General features: G+C 38.8%; 1 protein-coding gene across 1 annotated transcript; it reads left to right on the top strand.

Annotated features, from left to right (window-relative positions):
* Positions 1-1,853: 1,853 nt before the first annotated feature.
* Positions 1,854-19,471, top strand: LOC142292061 (albumin-like). The gene is made up of 15 exons (XM_075337147.1): positions 1,854-1,962; positions 3,011-3,077; positions 3,351-3,483; positions 4,431-4,636; positions 4,911-5,043; positions 5,396-5,493; positions 8,947-9,076; positions 9,219-9,433; positions 12,549-12,681; positions 12,769-12,866; positions 13,680-13,818; positions 15,640-15,863; positions 16,131-16,263; positions 18,901-18,955; positions 19,379-19,471. Exons 1-14 carry the CDS (start codon positions 1,884-1,886, stop codon positions 18,943-18,945), a joined length of 1,833 nt encoding a protein of 610 aa, XP_075193262.1. The 5' UTR covers positions 1,854-1,883; the 3' UTR covers positions 18,946-18,955; positions 19,379-19,471.
* The last annotated feature ends 836 nt before the right edge of the window (positions 19,472-20,307 follow it).

Raw genomic sequence — 20,307 nt, 5'->3', positions numbered from 1 at the left:
AAAAAAAAAACGACATGGGCTTCATTTCTGTGTCCAGCCAGGTACAACTAGGCAGCTAGGGATTGAAATCTTCAGCACAGGTTGCCCGAGCTTTCTGGGCCCCTCTGCTGCGAATTGCAGTCCGCAGCCACCCCAGAAAATGGCGCTTTCATAGAAGCACCATCTTCTGGCGCTGTATCCAACTCATCCACACGGAAGGAGAAAACAAGATGTCCAGCAATCACGTCCAGGTTATGTTGAAAGTAAAAATTCTTTATTTTAATCCATATTAAAATAAATTAGTCCATCCGGGAATTAAAAGAAAAAATCCATTGAACAATAGAGTAGAGGAACTAGTTTCAGACTACATGTCCTTATTCACTCCTTGAATTCACTCCTCAGCTGCAAGATGCTGTGGTAGCCATGCTTGTTTAGTATGCCATCAATTTTGAATATATCCCCAACAGTGTCACCAGCAAAGCACTCCACACCATCACACCTCCTCCAATATGCTTCACGGTGGGAACCAGGCATGTAGAGTCCATCCGTACACCTTTTCTACAAAAACATGGTGGTTTAATCCAAAGATCTCAAATTTGGACTCATCAGACCAAAGCACAGATTTCTACTGGTCTAATGTCCATTCCTTGTGTTCTTTAGCCCAAACAAGTCTCTTCTGCTTGTTGCCTGTCCTTAGCAGTGGTTTCCGAGCAGCTATTTTACCATGAAGGCCTGCTGCACAAAGTCTCCTCTTAATAGTTGTTCTAGAGATGAGGTGTGTCCAAACTTTTGGTCTGTATTGTATATATACTGCTCAAAATATAAAGGAAACACTAAAATACCATTCTGTTGTGTAACATAGTGTATTGTGTAACATATAGTTTTTAAATAGTTTGAATGTGTTATATCTCTTTTTTTGTGAGTATAAATGTATTATTATTATTATTTATTATGTATAAAGAAAACTGAGTGTGTGAGGTGTGTGTGTGTATGTAGATATATATATATATATATAGCATACATATATATATATATATATATATATATATTGCTCAAACAAAAAAGGGAACACTAAACTACCATTCTGTTGTGTAACATAATGTGTACATATATATATATATATATATATATATATATATATATATATATGTACACACTATGTTACACAGCAGAATGGTAGTTTAGTGTTCCCTTTATTTTTTTTTGAGCAGTAGTTTTGAGCAAAGTGCGCGCGCTGGGAGGATTGACAAGTCTGCAGTCACACGGTATGACTGCACATTAGTAGCATACATAGGATACTGTATAAATATACAGTAAATATAGCTAAGGCAAAGATATATACCAAACATAGAAGTTAAAAATTGACAATACATACACATTTTAATAAGTGTGTCCATGCTATTCTCATGTCTTACCATTAGTCTGACTGTAATAAACTGTGGAATAAATAATGGTCTTCCCGATTCATGTCTTACAGAAACACTTATATATGTGTAAAAGAAACAACAGATTAATATTGTGTCTTTTTTATTTCACCTTTATACACATTTGGAGTAGACGATGAACAGAGAGTGAGAAGCTGTCATAATCAAGGATCACTTTACTTAACCTTTTGTTCGTAGTTTCATAGAGTAATAACCTAAGACTGATGTTGTTCATCTGTGGACATCTACCTGACATACAAGGACTTTTAAAGAGATGGGTGCCAGTATCAACGTAATTTACGATTGATTAAATAGTGTGTTTTTGCCATCCCCCTTTTACAATCACAAGGTAAATATTAATAATTTATAGAATTAGTCTAGTTAATGATTTGTAAATGGAGCAAGAAACCATATATATTGAGAAGATTCTTTCTCATCTTCTCCAGGCTTCTAAGAGGTCCTCCTCAAAGTGCTGCAGCCATGAAGTGGTTCGCTCTGATGTGCGTGCTCCTCTGCACGATCGTAACTGACTCAAGACATTTACAAAAGAGAGATGCAGGTAAGAGATATAGCACTAACCAACAGGTACGGACAAAAATTCACACAATATTTCTTTGTTTGGCACACGATGGCGTGTGCTGCTCTATTACATTAGATCCTGAAAAGACTATGACTTGTACAACCTTACAAATTTTTGCTGGCAAGAATATTTATTACATTTTGTTATTGGCAAATTTCACTTCAAAATAGTGTTATAACATAATAATTGTAGTGGCAGTATGATTATACCTTTCCAAAAATAGTGACCTTTATTTTCAACCATCCACATTTTAGCAGTTATTTCATTATGTTCACTATATAAGCACTTTTTTTTACATACATTTCTTACAGAACATACTGTATGTACCAAGGGTGAAAAAAACTGATATAAGGCTAGGGAAACAGTGCGTTCTTGGCCACTACCAGATACATACGCTCAGTGAACATATTAAGGATGCATGCCCAGGCATCTGTCCGGGGCATAGGGAACTATTGGAAAAAAAAATTGTATACCACATGGTATTTTTTTTTATAGGAAAGCAGTGTCTTCTGTGATTTTCTACATATTTAAATAAATTATATACTATCTAAAAAGAGGCAAAAATAATAGACTTTGTCTTCTGGCTGTTCTATAGGAATGTTATAGGGTGTCCGGCAATAGGAACTATAGGGAAAAAAATTGTATACCACATAATATTTTTTTTTTTATAGGAAAGCACAGTCTTCTGTGATTTTCTACATATTTAAATAAATGATATACTATCTAAAAAGAGGCAAAAATAATAGACTTTTGTCTTCTGGCTGTTCTATAGGAATGTTATAGGCTAAGTGCACAGACAGATATTTTCCCCATTGTCTTTCATTAGGTTCGTTATTCATGACGAACACCGGAATAGTACTTTAGGATTCATCACGAATAATCCGAATACGAATAGTTACTATTCGCCCATCACTATCTACTTAGTAAAAATGAACAAACATAATTAACATAGTTAGCACCCAATCAGATTCATAATGTGCACTAAGTTAGTATTTATAGTCTTTCCCTGTCTTTCCATTTTGTATAGACCATCATCATACCAGACAAATTGGAGGCATACTGGTTTCTCTCGGCAGAGAAAACTTTAGACACATGTAAGTAATATTAATGTGTTCCTCCACACTTTACTATCTATTTAGCTCTGCATACATTTTCCGCTGTTTTATGTGAACAGAAAATAATAACCAAACATGGGCCGCAGGATTGGACGTAAATAAAAAGGGGCTCCCCGACAATTGAGTATGGGCCCTCTATACTTCCCATCATCTAATTTGTCACTGTTCCCTTGGCGGTATAACAAATCCTTCATTGTTTTGTCATTCTGGTTAATCACATCCCAACAACAGTCATGATGATTTATTTTGCAGACTGCTTGCTATGATCGCTCAGAACTTCCAGAAATGCACACTTGAAGCACACATGAAAGCGGTTGACGAACTCACCACCTTTGCTGAACATTGTGTAGATCATGAAGATGCAGCAGATTGCAAGAAACCAATGGTAGGAATATTTGCTAGTGATAATACCAAAGTTTAGCTTTTACACTGAAACCCCCACATTGTAAGGTATAATCATGTAGTGTGCAAATCCAGTATGTCTACAATTTAATGTGATTAACTAACTGTCTCTTGTATGTATAAATATTACTGAAGCCAATGATGTGCTGTGACTAAGATTGCATAATGCACTCAAAACTCATCAGTTTTTAAATTCCCCATCCTTTTTTTCTGTGTTTTTATGGATTAATTCAATAAAGTAAAATTATATTTTTACTTACCGGTTAGTAGTGCTGGATTTCTGCCCTGTTGTCAGATCAAAAGTAATCTTCCATACATTGTATAAAATTAATGACAAATATCCAGTGATGTCACACAAAAATTGGAGTAACCACACATATCACATGCTGGCTCTGATGTAGAAGATGTAAAGAGGATGTCCTCCCCTTGGACAACTCCTGTTTGCCCCCTATTAAAATAACAACACTTATACTCACCTCTGTGCCGGTTCTGTTCCAGCAGTGTCACCACCCGCACTCCCGGGACTCATGTGAAGTTGTTACGTCATGCAAGTCCTGCACTTAATCAGTGCCGGCTTCGCTCTAGCCACCTTCGGACAAATTGAATATCAAGAGGAAATCAGGGCTATAGCTGGCCTCTCACTTCCTATTGATGTCTAATATGTCCAAAGGTGGGGATAGTGAAGATGGTGCTGATTTGGTGCAGGGCTCGCAGACGTAACAACCTAACAGTAGCCTCAGGAGAGAGAATGCCAACACCACTGTAATGGCACCAGAGGTGAGTATAAGCGATCTTAATTTAACGGGGCAAACATGGTGATTGAGAAGGGTTTGACTGAGTGGTGGACAACATCTTTAATTGCTCATCAGAGGGTTTTTACATTGTCTTCTACAAACGGCAGATATGATTTTTTTTTTTACACTTTTGCAGAATACAATATTCTACGATAAAGCTTGTAAAGATCCAAACTTAGAGACAACTTATCTATGGAGTGCCGAGTGTTGTGCTAAGACAGAACCAGAAAGAGAGAAGTGTTTCCATGACCATCGGGATAATGACATGGGGGAATTTAAGAGACCAGATGCCAATACTGCCTGTACACAACATACAGAACACCCTCATGAAGCTTTCCACTAGTAGGTGTTTGCTTTCGTTTATTTCTATATGTATTTTCTTCTTCTTTATGTCTTTTGTGTATAATGTCTACATTTAGAAATCTATTAGTGCAGTTGTTAATATCACTATATAAATCCATACTGTTGCCTTCTTATATTGCTAAGCCTTGTATGTCTGCATGAGAAGTTATATCCAGCTAGAAAGTAAACCAGCAATAAAAAGTTCTGAAATATTATAATATAGTTTGTCTTCGAGTTCTCATTATACTAACCATATGATTTGTACATTTTTCAGCTACATTGATACTACTGGTAAAAGAAATCCAACTCTCTACCCTCCAACAGTTTTGGTGCTTGCTAAACAATATGGCAATATTATGACTGAATGTTGTGCAGAGGAAGAGAGGGAGAAATGTTTCGAACCCAAGGTATGATATGTAACGTTTTACTGTAAAACAGAATTAATTTATGATGACAAGTAACCAAATCTATAGAAAGAACCCTATATACTCTGTGTACTCGCATAAGTCAGTGTTGTTGATCTTTGCATGCTCTTTGGATTGTTAACATTGGGATTTCCAAGGATGGAGACTGTGGACGTAGAACCCTCTACATTAACTACTTCTGGAGCACTTTCCTGCAGTTCAGGATATTGATTCTCAGAAATCAAGTAACTAGAGAGAACACAAAATGTCAGCACCCATATAAAGTTCACATCTCTTTGTAATACAATTATGTTTCCTTTTTTTTTCTCATTATTTTTTTGTAACTCTTTTCCAGTTCATGGAAGTCCAAAAAAAGACACAATATATATTAGCTAATCAGAGACAATCTTGCCATATTCTTTCAAAATTCCCAGAAAGAGTCTATCAAGCCAAGTAAGTCAATGCCTATCTACGAGATTATTGATTGATTGTTTTTTTTTATTGTTATTTATTCATAATTAAAGGGGTAGGGCACCTTGGTGCTGGGTACCAGGAAGGGGACAGGTAGGCCTTAGTCAAAAGGGGTACTTTCCAGTAAGTCACTCCCTAAGGCCTGCAATGTTTCTGCTTATTTATGCTGTTTCATAATTTGTCAGAATGCGATACATTGAGCCAGAGGAGCCACAAAATGCTGTAGGTGTAGCATCAATGGGAACTGTACTTTATGCAAATATAAAGAACTTTTTAATAGAAATCTTCTTCATTCTCCACTCATAAGCAAATTATTCCACTTCCTCCTGAAATCATCATCCACCCTTAAAGGGAACCTGTCAGGTGCAATATGCACGCAGAACCACGAACAGTTCTGGGTGCATATTGCTAATCCCTGCCTAACCGTCCCTGTATACACTAGCATAAATAAAGGGATCTTTAGAAAAAGTAACATGCTATGCAATGGTGATGCACGTACCTGTGTCCGCGGTGAATGCTGAGCTGAATGCACCACACTTCCAGTCATGCGCTGTATGAAGCTAGGTGTACGTGTCCCAGCTTCAAACAGGTCTAGTGCATATGACCAGAACTACGGGACATTTAGAGCAGCGTTCACAGAGGACACAAGTACGCGCATCACCGCTGGTGACGCTGCATTGAATAGCATGTTAGCACGCCCCTGTGGGCGTACTAACATGCTAAGAGGGTGGATTAGTCATGGGAAGTAATTCCCTCATGACTAGTCCCTGGCCCCATTAGCATGTTATAAAGAATCTTTAGAAATACTTTTTCTAAAGATCTCTTTATCTATGCTAGTGTATACAGGGACGGTTAGGCAGAGAATAGCAATATACACCCAGAACTGCTCGTGGTTCTGGGTGCATATTGCACCTGACAGGTTCCCTTTAAAGGTAGCACAAATTCAACTTGCTCAAGACAAGGCAAAATTAAAATAGTCTGAAGTGTTAGATTACACAACATAATGAAGTGAGAGACAAAGAAACAGATCATGCAGATTCAATCTAGATTATCCTAGGGTTGGATTCACATCAACACTGCTCAGTACTGCTGCCAGATTTATCTCCATGCATCTGTTGCTTCAGTCTATGTTATACCAAAGGAAAAATAAGTAGGAAATCCTCTTTCTTTATGTCTAGTGTATAGGAGACATACTAGCAGCGAGCCTTCTCTCATCTCAGAGTTAGGGCGGCTTTGCACACTACGACATCGCAGGTCAAATCGAAAGTGGCGCACATCTGGCGTCACTTGCGATGTCGTAGTGTGTAAAACCTTTTCGATACGATTAACGAGCGCAAAAGCGTCGTTATTGTATCATCGGTGTATTCTCCGACATTTCCATAATGCCGGTGCAGAGACAGGTACGATGTAGTTCCTCGTTCCTGCGGCAGCACACATCGCTGTGTGTAAAGCCGCAGGAGCGAGGAACATCTCCTTACCTGCCTCCCGGCTGCAATGAGAAGGAAGGAGGTGGGCGGGATGTTTACATCCTGCTCATCTCCGCCCCTTCGCCGCTATTGGCCGCCTGCCGTGTGACGTCGCTATGACACCGCACGACCCGCCCCCTTAGGAAGGAGGCGGGTTGCTGGCCAGAGCGACGGTCGCAGGGCAGGTGAGTGCATGTGAAGCTGCTGCAGCGATAATGTTCGCTACGCCAGCTATCACAAGATATCGTACCTGCGACGGGGGTGGGGACTATCGCACTCGACATCGCAGCATCGGCTTGCGATGTCGTAATGTGCAAAGCCCGCCTTAAAGTTAGAGAGAGACTACAGGGGTAAATCTTAAACGAAAAACTGGTGAAAAATACAGAATTAAAATCAAATAGTGTTATTCCTAATACATAAGTCAGCTTATATTAAAAAGTCAATTGAAAGTATACTTCCCCAATATGGCAGCTACATAAGATTTTATCAGAAAGCAAGCATAAAAATGAATTCACACACAGAAGATTTATTGTAGAAATATCTGCTACTGTAAATCAGTTGCATTAAAGGGGTTGTCCAGATTTGAGAGAAAAGTCTGCAATCACTCTATGTGACTGCAGACTTATGAATCATGACAGCATGCTGCCAAGATTCCCTGCTATTGAGGATGCGAGCAAGCCTTCAAATGCCATTTTCATACATGCGGGTGCATGCCGACTAGTCTCATCTGGCTTCCCTCAATAAAAGTTATTTGAGAGTAGCCAAACACGTCTAGTCTGCACATGGCCACATGTATGTAAATCTAACACATGGGGTCATTTCCACTTGTTCCCACCGGCCATATCGGGGAATCATCATATACTCTCGTGATTCAGAAGGCTTCAGTTATGTAGAGTGACTGCAGATTTTGCTCTCAAACCTGGACAACAACTTTAATCTGTTCAGATGAATGGTCTTAAAACTTTTTGCACCAACTTTGTGCAACCCTTAGACCAAAATCAGACATCCATAAATTACGATCTGTGCATTTTTATGTAGATTTAGATTTGAATAACAAAAACAAAATTGGTGAGGTGGACATATCAAGAAAAAGGGAATCTGTCACCAGGTTTTTGCAAACTAATCTGAGAGAAGCATAATGTAGGGGCAGAGATGCTGATTCCAACGATGTGTCACACATTGGTCTGTCTGCTGTAGTTTACTGGTAAAATCACTGTTTTCCAGCAGGAGAACTATTAACCCTGCTGACATGTCATCCTCCATATTTATGAGCTCTATATAAATCCATCCCTAACACTGATTGGCAGCTTTCTGCCTATGCACAGTGTATGAAAGTGTAAGAAAGTTATCACTCAGTGGTTTGGATAGGGTTATACAGAGCTCAGCATTTTCAGAATGGCTAGATTTGCTGCAGATAAAACAATGATTTTATCAAAGCTACAGCCATCAGGCCAGAAGTGACACACTGCTGTAAACAGTGTCTCTTTCCCTACATTATGCTGCTATAGCAAAAACCTGGTGACTGATTCCCTTTAATATATGATAAAAGATTTACATGTTTGAACCACTTAAATAAATAATTAAAGGGTTTGATGCCAGATTACAACATCTAACCTCTACAGGTTAGATAATTAATTAGTGTCTTAACAGCAGGGGCCATATCACTGGGACTCTCGCCAATCAGGAAAACAGGGGTCCCATGTCTCGGAGCACATATGCATTCGCTGCTTCACTCAGATATTTTATTCAGGACTTCAACAAAATAGCAGAATATTTTCATTTTGTGATATCTTATTAATTCAGATGGGTAACATGAAACTCCTATTCTCATATTTGGTGAAGGTTCCGGTGGTGGAACCTCCAGCAGCCAGACATTTATCACCTTTTCTGGGGACAAGTGATAAGTAGTGATCTTGAGAAAACACCAATAACCTCTTACTATTTCCTAATTTGTTTTCCTCTACTTCAGAAAACTAACTAAACTCTCTCAGAAATTCCCTGCCATAACTTTTGACGTTGCACTTAAACTCTCTCATGAATCGGTGCATCTGAGTAAGGACTGCTGTAAGGACGATGTGGTCGAATGTATGATTGAGAAGGTAAGACAACAAAGCCAAAAATGGAACAGTGAAGAGAAAAACTGTTTGGATTTCTGGATAGGTTTTTTTTAGGATAGTATATAAGAGGAGTAGTCACATAGCATTACACATAGGACTAATGTTTTATGTTTCTATCTGGCAGTTGGAATACACTCAGCATATCTGTGACAATCAGGAGCATATATCACACAATTTGAAAGCTTGCTGTGACATGCCTATGCTTGAACGCACACCCTGCATGCATGCCTTACCTAAAGATGAAGCTCCAGCTGATCTGTCGAAAGAAATGAAAGAGTTTATAGAAGACGAACATGTGTGCCAACATTTTACAGATGAAAAAGATGTCTTCTTAGCCAAGTAAATATACTTAGATTCAGATTTAGAATATTTACACATATTCTGTGCTACCCACAATTATTTTGTGTAAGCAAATTGTATTGGTATTGGCTATTTACTAATTTGAGGCTTAGTATCTTTCTCATATATATATATATATATATATATATATATATATATATATATATATATATATATATATATATATATATATATATATATATATATATATATTGCAAAATTGCCTTTAGCTAAAACAGTTAATGTGCTGTTTTGTGTTGCCGACAAAATATTTTATTTTACTTTTTCATAGGACAACACTAAGCATTTGATAACTTTGATACAAAGTAAAATAGTCATTATACAGCTTGTAACAGTGTAAATTTGGTGTGCCCTCTCAATATCTCAATAGAGCCATTAAAGTCTAAATCACTAGCAACAAAAATGAGTACACTCCAAAGTGAAAATGGCCAAATTGTGCCCAAAGTTTTAATATTTTGTCTTGCCATCATTATCTTCACACACAGCCTTAACTCTCTTGGGCATGGAGTTCACTAGAGCTTCATGAGTTGTCAATGGAATCCTCTTCCACTCCTCTATGATGACATCTTGGAGTTGGTGATGTTAGAGACCTTGCATTCCCCCACCTTCCAGTTGAGGATGCCCCACAGATGCTCAATAGAGTTTGAGGATGCCCCACAGATGTTCAATAGATTTTGAGGATGCTCTACAAATGCTCAATAGAGTATAGGTCTGAAGACATACTTGGTCAGTCCAGCATCTTTACCCTCAGGTTCTTTACCAAGGCAGTAGTCATCTTGGAGGTGTGTTTGGGGTCGTTATTATGTTGGAATACTTCCCTGTAGCCCAGTTTCCGAAGGAAGGTCATGCTCTTCTCCAGTATGTCACAGTACATATTGGCATTTATGCTTCCCTCCATGATCTATAGTTTCCCACATCCGGTAACACTCATGCAGCCCCAAACCATTACACTCTCACCACCATGCTTGACTGTAGGCAAGATACAGTTATCTTTAAACTCTTCACCTGATTGCCGCCACACACGCCTGACTTATTCTGAATCAAAAAAGGTTATCTTGGTCTCATCAGACCACAGGACATGATTCCAGTAATCCATTTCCTTAGTCTGCTTGTCTTCAGCAAACTGATTGCGGGGCTTCTTGCGCAACATCTTTAGAAGAGACTTCCTTCTGGGATGACAACCATACAGAAGAATTTGATGCAGTGTGTGGTGTATGGTTTGAGCACTGACAAGCTGACCGCTTTAACTTCTGTCGCAATGCTCGTAGCACTGATATGTCTATTTTGAAAAGAACATTTCTGGCACTTTACGCTGAGCTCAGGCACTCAAATTCTTTGGTCAACCATGGCAAGGCCTGGTCTGAGTTATAACTTGTCTTGTTAAACCGCTGTATGGTCTTGGACATCATGTTACAGCTCAGTTTCAAAGTGTTGGCAATCTTTTTATAACTTACGTCATCTTTCAGTACAGAACAATTCTTTTTTTTATATTCTCAGAGAATTCTTTTCCATGAGATGCCATGCTGAACTTCCAGTGACCAGAATGAGATAGTGTGTGAGCGATAACACCAAATTTAACACATTTGCCCCCCATTCCCACCTGAGACCTTGTCACAATGAGTTACATGACACTGGGGAGTGACAATGGCTAATTGGACACAATTTGGCCATTTTCACTTAGGGGTGTACTCACTTTTGTTGCAAGTGATTTAAACATTAATGGCTGTGTGGAGTTATTTGGAGGGCACACCACAAATATACACTGTAATACAAGCTATATACTTGTTTTAAAAATATGGAAAAATAAATAAAAACAAAAGTTCAAATCACCTCCCTTTTGCCACATTTTAAAATAAAATAAAAAATACACATATTTGGTATCGCTGAGTTCAGAAATGTCCAATTTTTCAAAATAAAGATAAATTAATCTAATTAGTAAAGGGTGTAAAGAACAAAAAAATAAAAACACCAGAATCACGTTTTCTTGGTCGCTGCAACATTGCAATAAAATACAATACAAGGCAATAAAAACATCGCATCTACCCAAAAATGGTATAACTAAAAATGTCAGCTCAAGGCGCAAAAAATAAGCCAACACTGGGCCCCAGATCCCGAACAATGAGAATGTTACGGGTCTCGAAAAATGGCGACAAAAATGCAATTGTTTTTTTTGACAAATTTTAAAATTTTGTTTCGAGACTTAAAAAAAAATACATGTTTGGTATCTACGAACGCACACTGACCTGTGGAATCATAATGCCAGATCAGTTGTACCATATAGTGAACATGGTAAATAAACAAAAACAAAAAAATTATTGTGGAATTGCACTTTTTTGGCAATTTCACCACAATTGAATTTTTTTCCCATTTTCCAGTACAATATGGGGCAGAATTAAATTGTGTCATTCAAAAGTACAACTCATTCCGCAAAAACAAGCACCATATGGTTATATTGACAGAATAATAAAAAGTTATGGTTCAAGGAGGAAAGGGAGGAAAATAACTAAAACGAAAAATGAATAATTGCTGGGTGGTGATGGGGTTAAACTTCCTAACCTCCTGACATTCTAACAACATAAAAGATCATTTTACAAATGGTGCTGATGTAAAGGAAACAGGAGGTCAATTATTTATTAACTGTTCTGTTCGGTGTGATATATCTGGATTAAAGGGATTATCATTTAAAGTTTAAAACTTGCAACATTTTTGAAAATTTTACCAAGTTTCAGATATTTTATAAATAAATGCAAAACATATAAACCTAAATTTACCATTAACACGAAGTATAATGTGTCACGCTTAAGCAATCTCAATAGATCAATGTTACAGCATTCCAGAGTTATTGTCCCACAAAGTGACACTGGTCAGATTAGAAAAATCTGGCCTGGTGATGAAGGATATATATATATATATTTGTGTGTGTGTGTATGTATGTATGTGTATATATATATATATATATATATATACATACATACATACATACATACATACATACATACATACATACATATCTCTAAACATATATGTCCATAAGTCTCTTGATAATGTAATTTAAGGCATCTAATTTTTTTTCCTTATTTATGCTGTATTGTAGGTTCCTTCATGGTTTTTCAATAAGGCATGGAAAATTACCCTTCCTATCCGCTATGAGAGTAGGTAAAGGCTATGGAGCCTTGTGTACAAAGTGTTGTGCAAGTGAAGATCCTGTGAATTGCATGAAGGTTGCGGTAAGATGACTTTTACCTCGATAATTACTTGTGAAGTCAAAGTAAAGAATAGATTACCGAAGTGATCCGCTTTTGGTTTCTTTCCAGCCTCAACTATTTGAAACCAGAATCAAAGAAAGCCTAGCTCTAGCAAAGCAAAATTGTGAAGCTTATAAAGAAAACGGACCTCACTTATATCAAACTGTGTAAGTTTTGCAGAATAATTTTGTGAATAACTTAATTGATGTTGGGGATCAGACGAAATACGGATAAAAATCCTGTTTTGTCAATAGAATAAATGCCTTCATTCATAGGTATTATTTTTACCTGTGTAATAATTAGAAGTGCACTTGTACTCTATGGAATATATTTACAATTCTATATGCCGAAGTTGTAATTAAATAAAGCTCAAGAGTCTATGGGATGGAGCATTAAAATTAGTTCATTGATTTGACCAATAACATTCAATGGTCAGATGTTGTGGGAGCGGTAAAATTATAAATGGTTGCGTCATGATCTAAAAAGACTATCTGAGGCCATGTGCGCACTAGAAAATGACTTTTTTCAAGGAAAAACCAGACCCTGTGAAAGAGTCCCGCACCTGCGATAAAAATACCGCACCAAAACTGCAACGAAATCCGCATGTGGTTTTGACGTGGTTTGGTGCGGATTTGGTGCTGAATTTCTCTGTTTTTTTCCGCAGGTTTGTCCCTGCGGGTTTTTACCAATAATTAATGGTAAATAATTAATTAATGAATTAATGTGGGCACAGCATTTTTTTATACCCATAGGCTTTGCTGGGGAATGGTTGCAGAAATGTTAGACACATTTTCTGCAGCAAATCAGCGGCAAATCCGCGGTAGAATCCGCAGCGTGCGCACATGGCCTAAAACATGAAATAGAGCATATTGGGGCCATACCTGTTCAGAAATAGAGGGCGCTAACTTTTTTTTTAAATATCTTAATAGGAACGTTTCTTACTGTGGGAGATCTTTATATATTTTTTTTGTTCTTGTCAGATTGCTAGGCCGCTATGTAGTAAAAATGCCCACGGTGACAGATGAAACTCTTCTTGGAATCACTGATAAAATGACAATATTCGCTGGGAAGTGTTGTGCACTTCCTGAGGACCAAGTAATGGCTTGTGCAGAGGAAAAGGTATTTTGGCTTTTATGTGTGCAGTTTTAAAGTCATACCTGAAATTAGGTATTGATGCTCTTTATTTCAAGAGTGATACTAAATTAAGACACATTAAAAAAAAATAATCCCCCAAAAAAGTTATAAACCCTAACACCTGAAATGACCTAAATACTGTAAAGCAAAGGCTGGACAAAGTGCAGCCCGCGCAGCACAGTGACAGTATTATTTTGTATGGATCAGTAATATGGCTCCCAGAGTTGAATGGGTCTCTAACAACATACAAACCTTGCAGAAAGAAAAATGTCAGGTTCCTTTAAACCCCATATATCTGCTCCTAGAAATTAATTCATCCATGCAGACCGTGGCCAACACAACTCTAGGAGGCCTTACTATCATATACAGAACTTTACTGGGTGTATAGAAGAAATTGTCAATTTAGACAAGCCAATAGTCAGGGAGTGAGCCTTTGTAAAGACACTCGTTTCTTAAGGGTGCTTTACACGCTGAGACATCGCTAGCGATTGCTAGTGTTGTCGTGCACGATAGCACCCACTCCCGTCATTGGAGCGATATGTGGTGATTGCTGCTGTAACGAACATTATCGCTACGGCAGCGTCACACGCACATACCTATTCAGCGACGTCGCTGTGACCGCCGAACAATCCCTCCCTCAAGGGGGAGGTGCGTTCGGCGTCATAGCGACGTTCTGTGCCGTCACTAAGCGGCCGGCCAATAGAAGCGGAGGCGTGTACATGAGCGGCACGTAACATCCCGCCCACCTCCTTCCTTCCACATTGCCGGTGGAGGCAGGTAAGGAGATGTTTGTCGTTCCTGCGGTGTCACACACAGCAATGTGTGATGCCGCAGGAACGAGGAACAACATCGCTACTAAGCAGACAACGATTTTTGCTTTTTGGACGACCTCTCCAAAACCAACAATTTTTGTCTCTTTTGCGATCGTTTAAGAACGCTCGTATGTGTCACACACTGTGATATCGCTAATGACGCCGGATGTGCGTCACAAACACCGTGACCCTGACGATAAATCGCTAACCATGTCGCAGCGTGCAAAGCCCCCTTTAGTCTTCCCATCCAAACACTTCAGCCAAAAACCGATTAGCTAGAAAAATGTAATGATTTTTAAATGGGCCTAAAAATAGTTATCGGTATCACATTGATCCACTGAAACAGATGATATCTGCAGATAACAAGAGTGTCTGTGGGGACAGAATGGTAGTTTTAACAATCATACAGAATCTTTGTTGGCCTGTGTAGGCAGCCAATTAGCTTATATATAGTCAACTGGCAATCATTTAATAGCCATAGTTGGCACTTCTAGGGACCATAAGAGTCTTTCTTCGAGCTAGTAATACAAATTCTTCTTCCAACAACTCTCCAAAACACTTTGGCCCCAATTTTTTAAGACTTGTGTTTTGTATGCCAGTCTCAACATCGGAAACGCTGGAGTAAAATGCACTAAATTCATAAGAGATATGTTGTTCTTAATGAATTTGGCGTAACTTTCAAATTCCAGGGCTTGAAATACAGGGCTACAGATGAGGTTAGAGACATGTCTATATCAGGAGAGCTATACTATATTTCTAATTGGAGGTATTTCCTATTATTATTATTATTATTATTATTATACCTACTAAATATTGCGATAGTATCTTGGAGAAGGGAATAAACCTTTAAATATAATTTGGCATTGCTAAAATAAATAGCAACTGATAATGAATAAAGAGGCAAATATATTAGATATATTATAATTTTTGGTTGGAATTTATACTGATAACAGTTTTTCACCAATTAAAATATATATTTTTTTGTTTTTTCCAGCTGGATTTATTATTAGGAGAAATGTGTGAAAGAGAATCTCATACATTCATAAACGAACAAGTTCATCGCTGTTGCGTTGACTCTTATTCGGAGAGAAGACCATGCTTCATAAGTCTTGATGTTGACCCAACTTACAAAGTGCCAGAGTTTGATGCAAGTAGCTTTAAAGTTGGTGCTGAGATCTGTGAGGGTTCAGAAAAGGAGCAGAAGACCAAAAGATTTCTGTAAGTTCTGAGACGTTCCTTCTCCAACCAGTGTCATTGATGCTTCTGTCCTCATTTACCCTTTCATAAAAAAAGTATCTAGGAAACTAACATAAAATTATTGAGAGCTTAACATGAAAAAATTTAAAATTGTAGAAGAGTCAGGCGCCAAATATTCTGGCTTTTCTTTGGGCATGAGCAATGCTAAATAATTACGTAATGCACAGATTTTTATTTAGTTTGCTCTTGTTGCCTTTATTAATATAACATTTTCAAATTAAACTGCAGCTTGTTAATTCAAGTCATGAAAGCGAAGCCTAACATGTCACCAGAGAATCAGAAGAAGACTGTTGGAGAATTCATTACTGTAAGAGAGAAATGCTGTGCCGCCGACGATCGCCAAGCCTGCTTTGACGCTGAAGTAAGTTTCTTATAGTATAATATTGCTCTTATAGTATTGTTCTTATAATGTTGTTCTTATAATATTGTTCTTATAGTATTGTTCTTATAATGTTGTTCTTATAATATTGTTCTTATAGTATTGTTCTTATAATGTTGTTCTTATAGTATTGTTCTTATAATGTTGTTCTTATAATATTGTTCTTATAGTATTGTTCTTATAGTATTGTTCTTATAAGAACAATATTATAAGAACAATATTGTAAGAACAAAACTTGACAATTAATGTCAAATAATGACAAATGGCGGCGTTTGCTATGCCGCAAATCATACTTCAGTCTACGACTAGAGTAAGATTAGTGGCAAAGTGCACATGGAAGTGCTTGCCAGTTCCTTCATAGCCCTGATTCACTCGTGCACCTTTTTATGAGTCAGGAGTGTCTAATGTCAGCACATCCCCACATCTAAATCAGCATTAAGGCTATGTGCGCATGTTGCGTCGAGTTACTTGAAGTTGTAAACGCATCCTCTGGTAGAAATGGTCTTTGTCAAATTTGGTTTTGACCACAAAAACGCTATAAATACGCTTGCGTTTTTACCGCGTTTTGGCCGCGTTTTTACCGCGATTTACATGCTTTTTCATTGCTTAAAGTCAGATGCGTTTTGTAGACAAATACACTGCTAAATAAAGTTTAAACATTCAAACACTATGAAAAAAAGGGAAAAAAATGATAACAAATATCATGATTTAAATCACACAAAATAGCTGATTTTATTAAAATGATAACTGTGTGCTAATATTTATGTATAAAATAATGTTAAATTATTGATTTTCATATATTTAATTGTCGGACTATGTGTGTGTGTTAAGGGACATATCATGCCCTTAATATAATGTCAAAAACGCATGCATTTCATTTGTCAAAAATGCATGTGAAACGCTAGGATTTTGATGTAGAATGCGTTTTGAAACTTCTCATTGACTCTGTTAGCAAAACACTGCCAAAATGGCAAAAACAATTGACATGCTGCTTCTTTAAACGCAGAGATTATGACAAATTTTCTGCAACTGAAACGCAGCGTTTATAACAGCAAAGTGCACACAAGAAATCCCAATTTCCCATAGACTTTGCTTGAAAATCAAAACGCATGCATTTTGGCATGAAAACGCTGCAGTTCAAAACGCTGCGGAAGCGCATGTAAAAAAGCAAAGTGCGCACATAGCCTAACAAGACTTGAGGAATGAGGGCCAAAGTTTGGTGCATTTCTGGCTTCCATTATTGCATTTAAAGCCTGCTTTTCAAGTTACGATTTAGCATACGATATCGTATGCGATCGTAACCACCCCCATCGAATGTGCGGCACGGTCAATTTGTTGAACGTGCCACACACATGATTCTTTCCCGTCACACGTACTTACCCGTCCATACGACCTCGATGTGGGCGGCGAACATCCACTTCCTGGAGTGGGAGGGACGTTCGGTGTCAGATCGCCAATAGAAGCAGAGGGGCGGAGATGAGCGGGACGTAAACATCCCTCCCACCTCCTTCCTTCCGCATAGCCGGCGGGAGCCGCGGGACGCAGGTAAGCTGCTGTTCATTGTTCCCGGGGTGTCACACACTGCGATGTGTGCTACCCCGGGTACGATGAACAACCTAACGTTCATTTTTTAGTAATTGAACGACGTGCGTGCGATGAATGTTTTACCATTCAATCGCAATCGCACGTAGCTGTTACATGCTACAATGTACCTTACGATGCTGGATGTGCGTCACTTACGACGTGACCCCACCAACACATCGTAAGATATATTGTATCGTGTAAAGCAGCCTTAAGCCCGCTTTACATGCTGCAATATATCTTACAATGTGTCGGCGGGGTCACGTCGTAAGTGACGTACATCCGGCATTGTAAGTTACATTGCAGTGTGTGACAGGTACGTGCGATTGCGATTGAATGTTAAAACGTTCATCGCACGCACATCGTTCATTTCTCTAGAATTGAACGTCAGATTGTTCAACGTTCCCGGGGTAGCACACATCGCAGTGTGTGACACCCCGGGAACAATAAACAGATCTTACCTATGTCCTGCGGCTCCCGGCCCACAATGCAGAAGGAAGGAGGTGGGCGGGATGTTTACGTCCCGCTCAGCTTCGCCCCTCCGCTTCTATTGGCCGGCTGCCACGTGACGTTGATGTGACGCCGAACGTCCCTCCCACTCCAGGAAGTGGACTTCGCCGCCCACAGCGAGGTCGTATGGAAGGTAAGTACATGTGACGGGGGTTAATCGTTTGTGCGGCACGTTCAACAAATTGAACGTGCCGTACATACGATGGGGGCGTTGCAAATCGCATACGATATCGTATGCGAAATTGCAACGTGTAAAGCAGGCTTTAAGTCAATCTCCTTTCCCGCAATTCCAAGCTATTTTTGTTTTTTTTGCTAACAATGCCCTCATTTATTAGCCACAAAAAATACCGAAAAACATTATAAATGTATATGCTTTTATGCAAATTAACCAAAGTTCTGGCACAATTCTACTAGTAAATGAAACCAGAAAACTGAAGAAAATGAGTTTCAAGGGGTGTCTATTATATAAATGTGTCATTTTTGTCAGATTGGTTCTTGGTATTTACATTGGGGTTTTTTTCCCTCCAGAGACCAGCTTTTCTTCTACGTTTGAAGGATTTGTTCGAGCACTAATATAAAGGAGGTAAATATGTGAATATTAGACAAATAGGCTCTATTCTCTTATATAGCTTATATCATTATATGTTTTTATTATGGTATTTCCAAGAATTGGCTTTATGGAGATTGGAATGGACAATGGAAATTTATTATGTTTATCTAGGATATTAAAACAAAGAGTTCTGTTTTTTTATGTGAATCAGTAGACTAGTTTGAACTTTTTTTTTAAGATCTTATCCTTTGTTCATCACTGTCTCTATTCATTTGCGAAAGAGAACAGAAAGATTCAAGTTGGACTTTCTATGATTCTGTTACAACTCACGGGCAGCTAAATGCATCCATGTGTCTCTTGTATAATTAAAACTTGAAATTGTTGACTTGATTGGATTTATTCTTGCCTGTTTGTGCTTGTTTACCATGAAATTCATACTTTTCATTCTTTCTACAGACTGCAGCCTCACTGAGGAAGAAGAAGACCGGGAACTTCTGACATTCAACCATTACTACACGTTTCAGAAGACTAAAATTACAAAAGTATACAGAGCTAATTAACAACATAAAATAAAGCTCTTGTGAATTAAAGTCCATTCTCTTGTGTTTTCTTTTCTGTTGGAGTAGTAAAAGTTCCATAATTATAAACATACTAGAAGGTGGTCTACGCATCGGGTATTCTAGAATTTACGTATTGTGTAGTTCATGTATGATTTTTGTTATATATATAGATGTTGTTGTGTGTACTTACCAAGTGTTTGTGTAGGGTGCTGTACATGTTCTGGGTGTTGTCTGGGTGTGACGGGGGGTGAGAGCGGTGTTGTATGTGTGTTGCGTGTGTTGCGTTGTTTGTGGAGCGCTGTGTGTCTGTAGCGTTGTGTGTGTGTGTGTTGCGCGGTTTGTGTGTGTGTGGTGTGTTTTGGGGGGAGGTATGTTTTGTGCAATGTGTGTGTTGTGCGGTATGTGCGTATATTTATGTATGCCGCGGTGTTTGTGTGTTGGGTGTTGTGTGTGTGCAGCGTTGTCTGTGTGTGTGGGTGTCTGTGTAGGGCGGTGTTTGTGGTTCCCAGTGTGTGTGTGTGTTGTGCAGTGCGCGTGTGTGTGTGTTGGGGGGAGGTGTGCACCTCCCATCGTGCTCCATCCCCCATGCTGCGCACCCCCCATCGTGCTCCATCCCCCATGCTGCGCACTCCCAAACGTGCTCCATCCGCCATGCTGCGCACTTTCAAATGTGCTCAATCTGCCATGCTGCGCACTCCCCATCGTGCTCCATCCGCCATGCTGCGCACTCCCAAACATGCTCTATCCGCCATGCTGCGCACTCCCAAACGTGCTCCATCCGCCATGCTGCGCACCCCCCATCGTGCTCCATCCGCCATGCTGCGC

Source organism: Anomaloglossus baeobatrachus, chromosome 1, assembly GCF_048569485.1.
Source record: "Anomaloglossus baeobatrachus isolate aAnoBae1 chromosome 1, aAnoBae1.hap1, whole genome shotgun sequence".
Classification (NCBI taxonomy): domain Eukaryota; kingdom Metazoa; phylum Chordata; class Amphibia; order Anura; family Aromobatidae; genus Anomaloglossus; species Anomaloglossus baeobatrachus.
The sequence above is the reverse complement of the archived record's forward strand: the minus strand, read 5'-3'. Positions and strand labels throughout refer to the sequence as shown.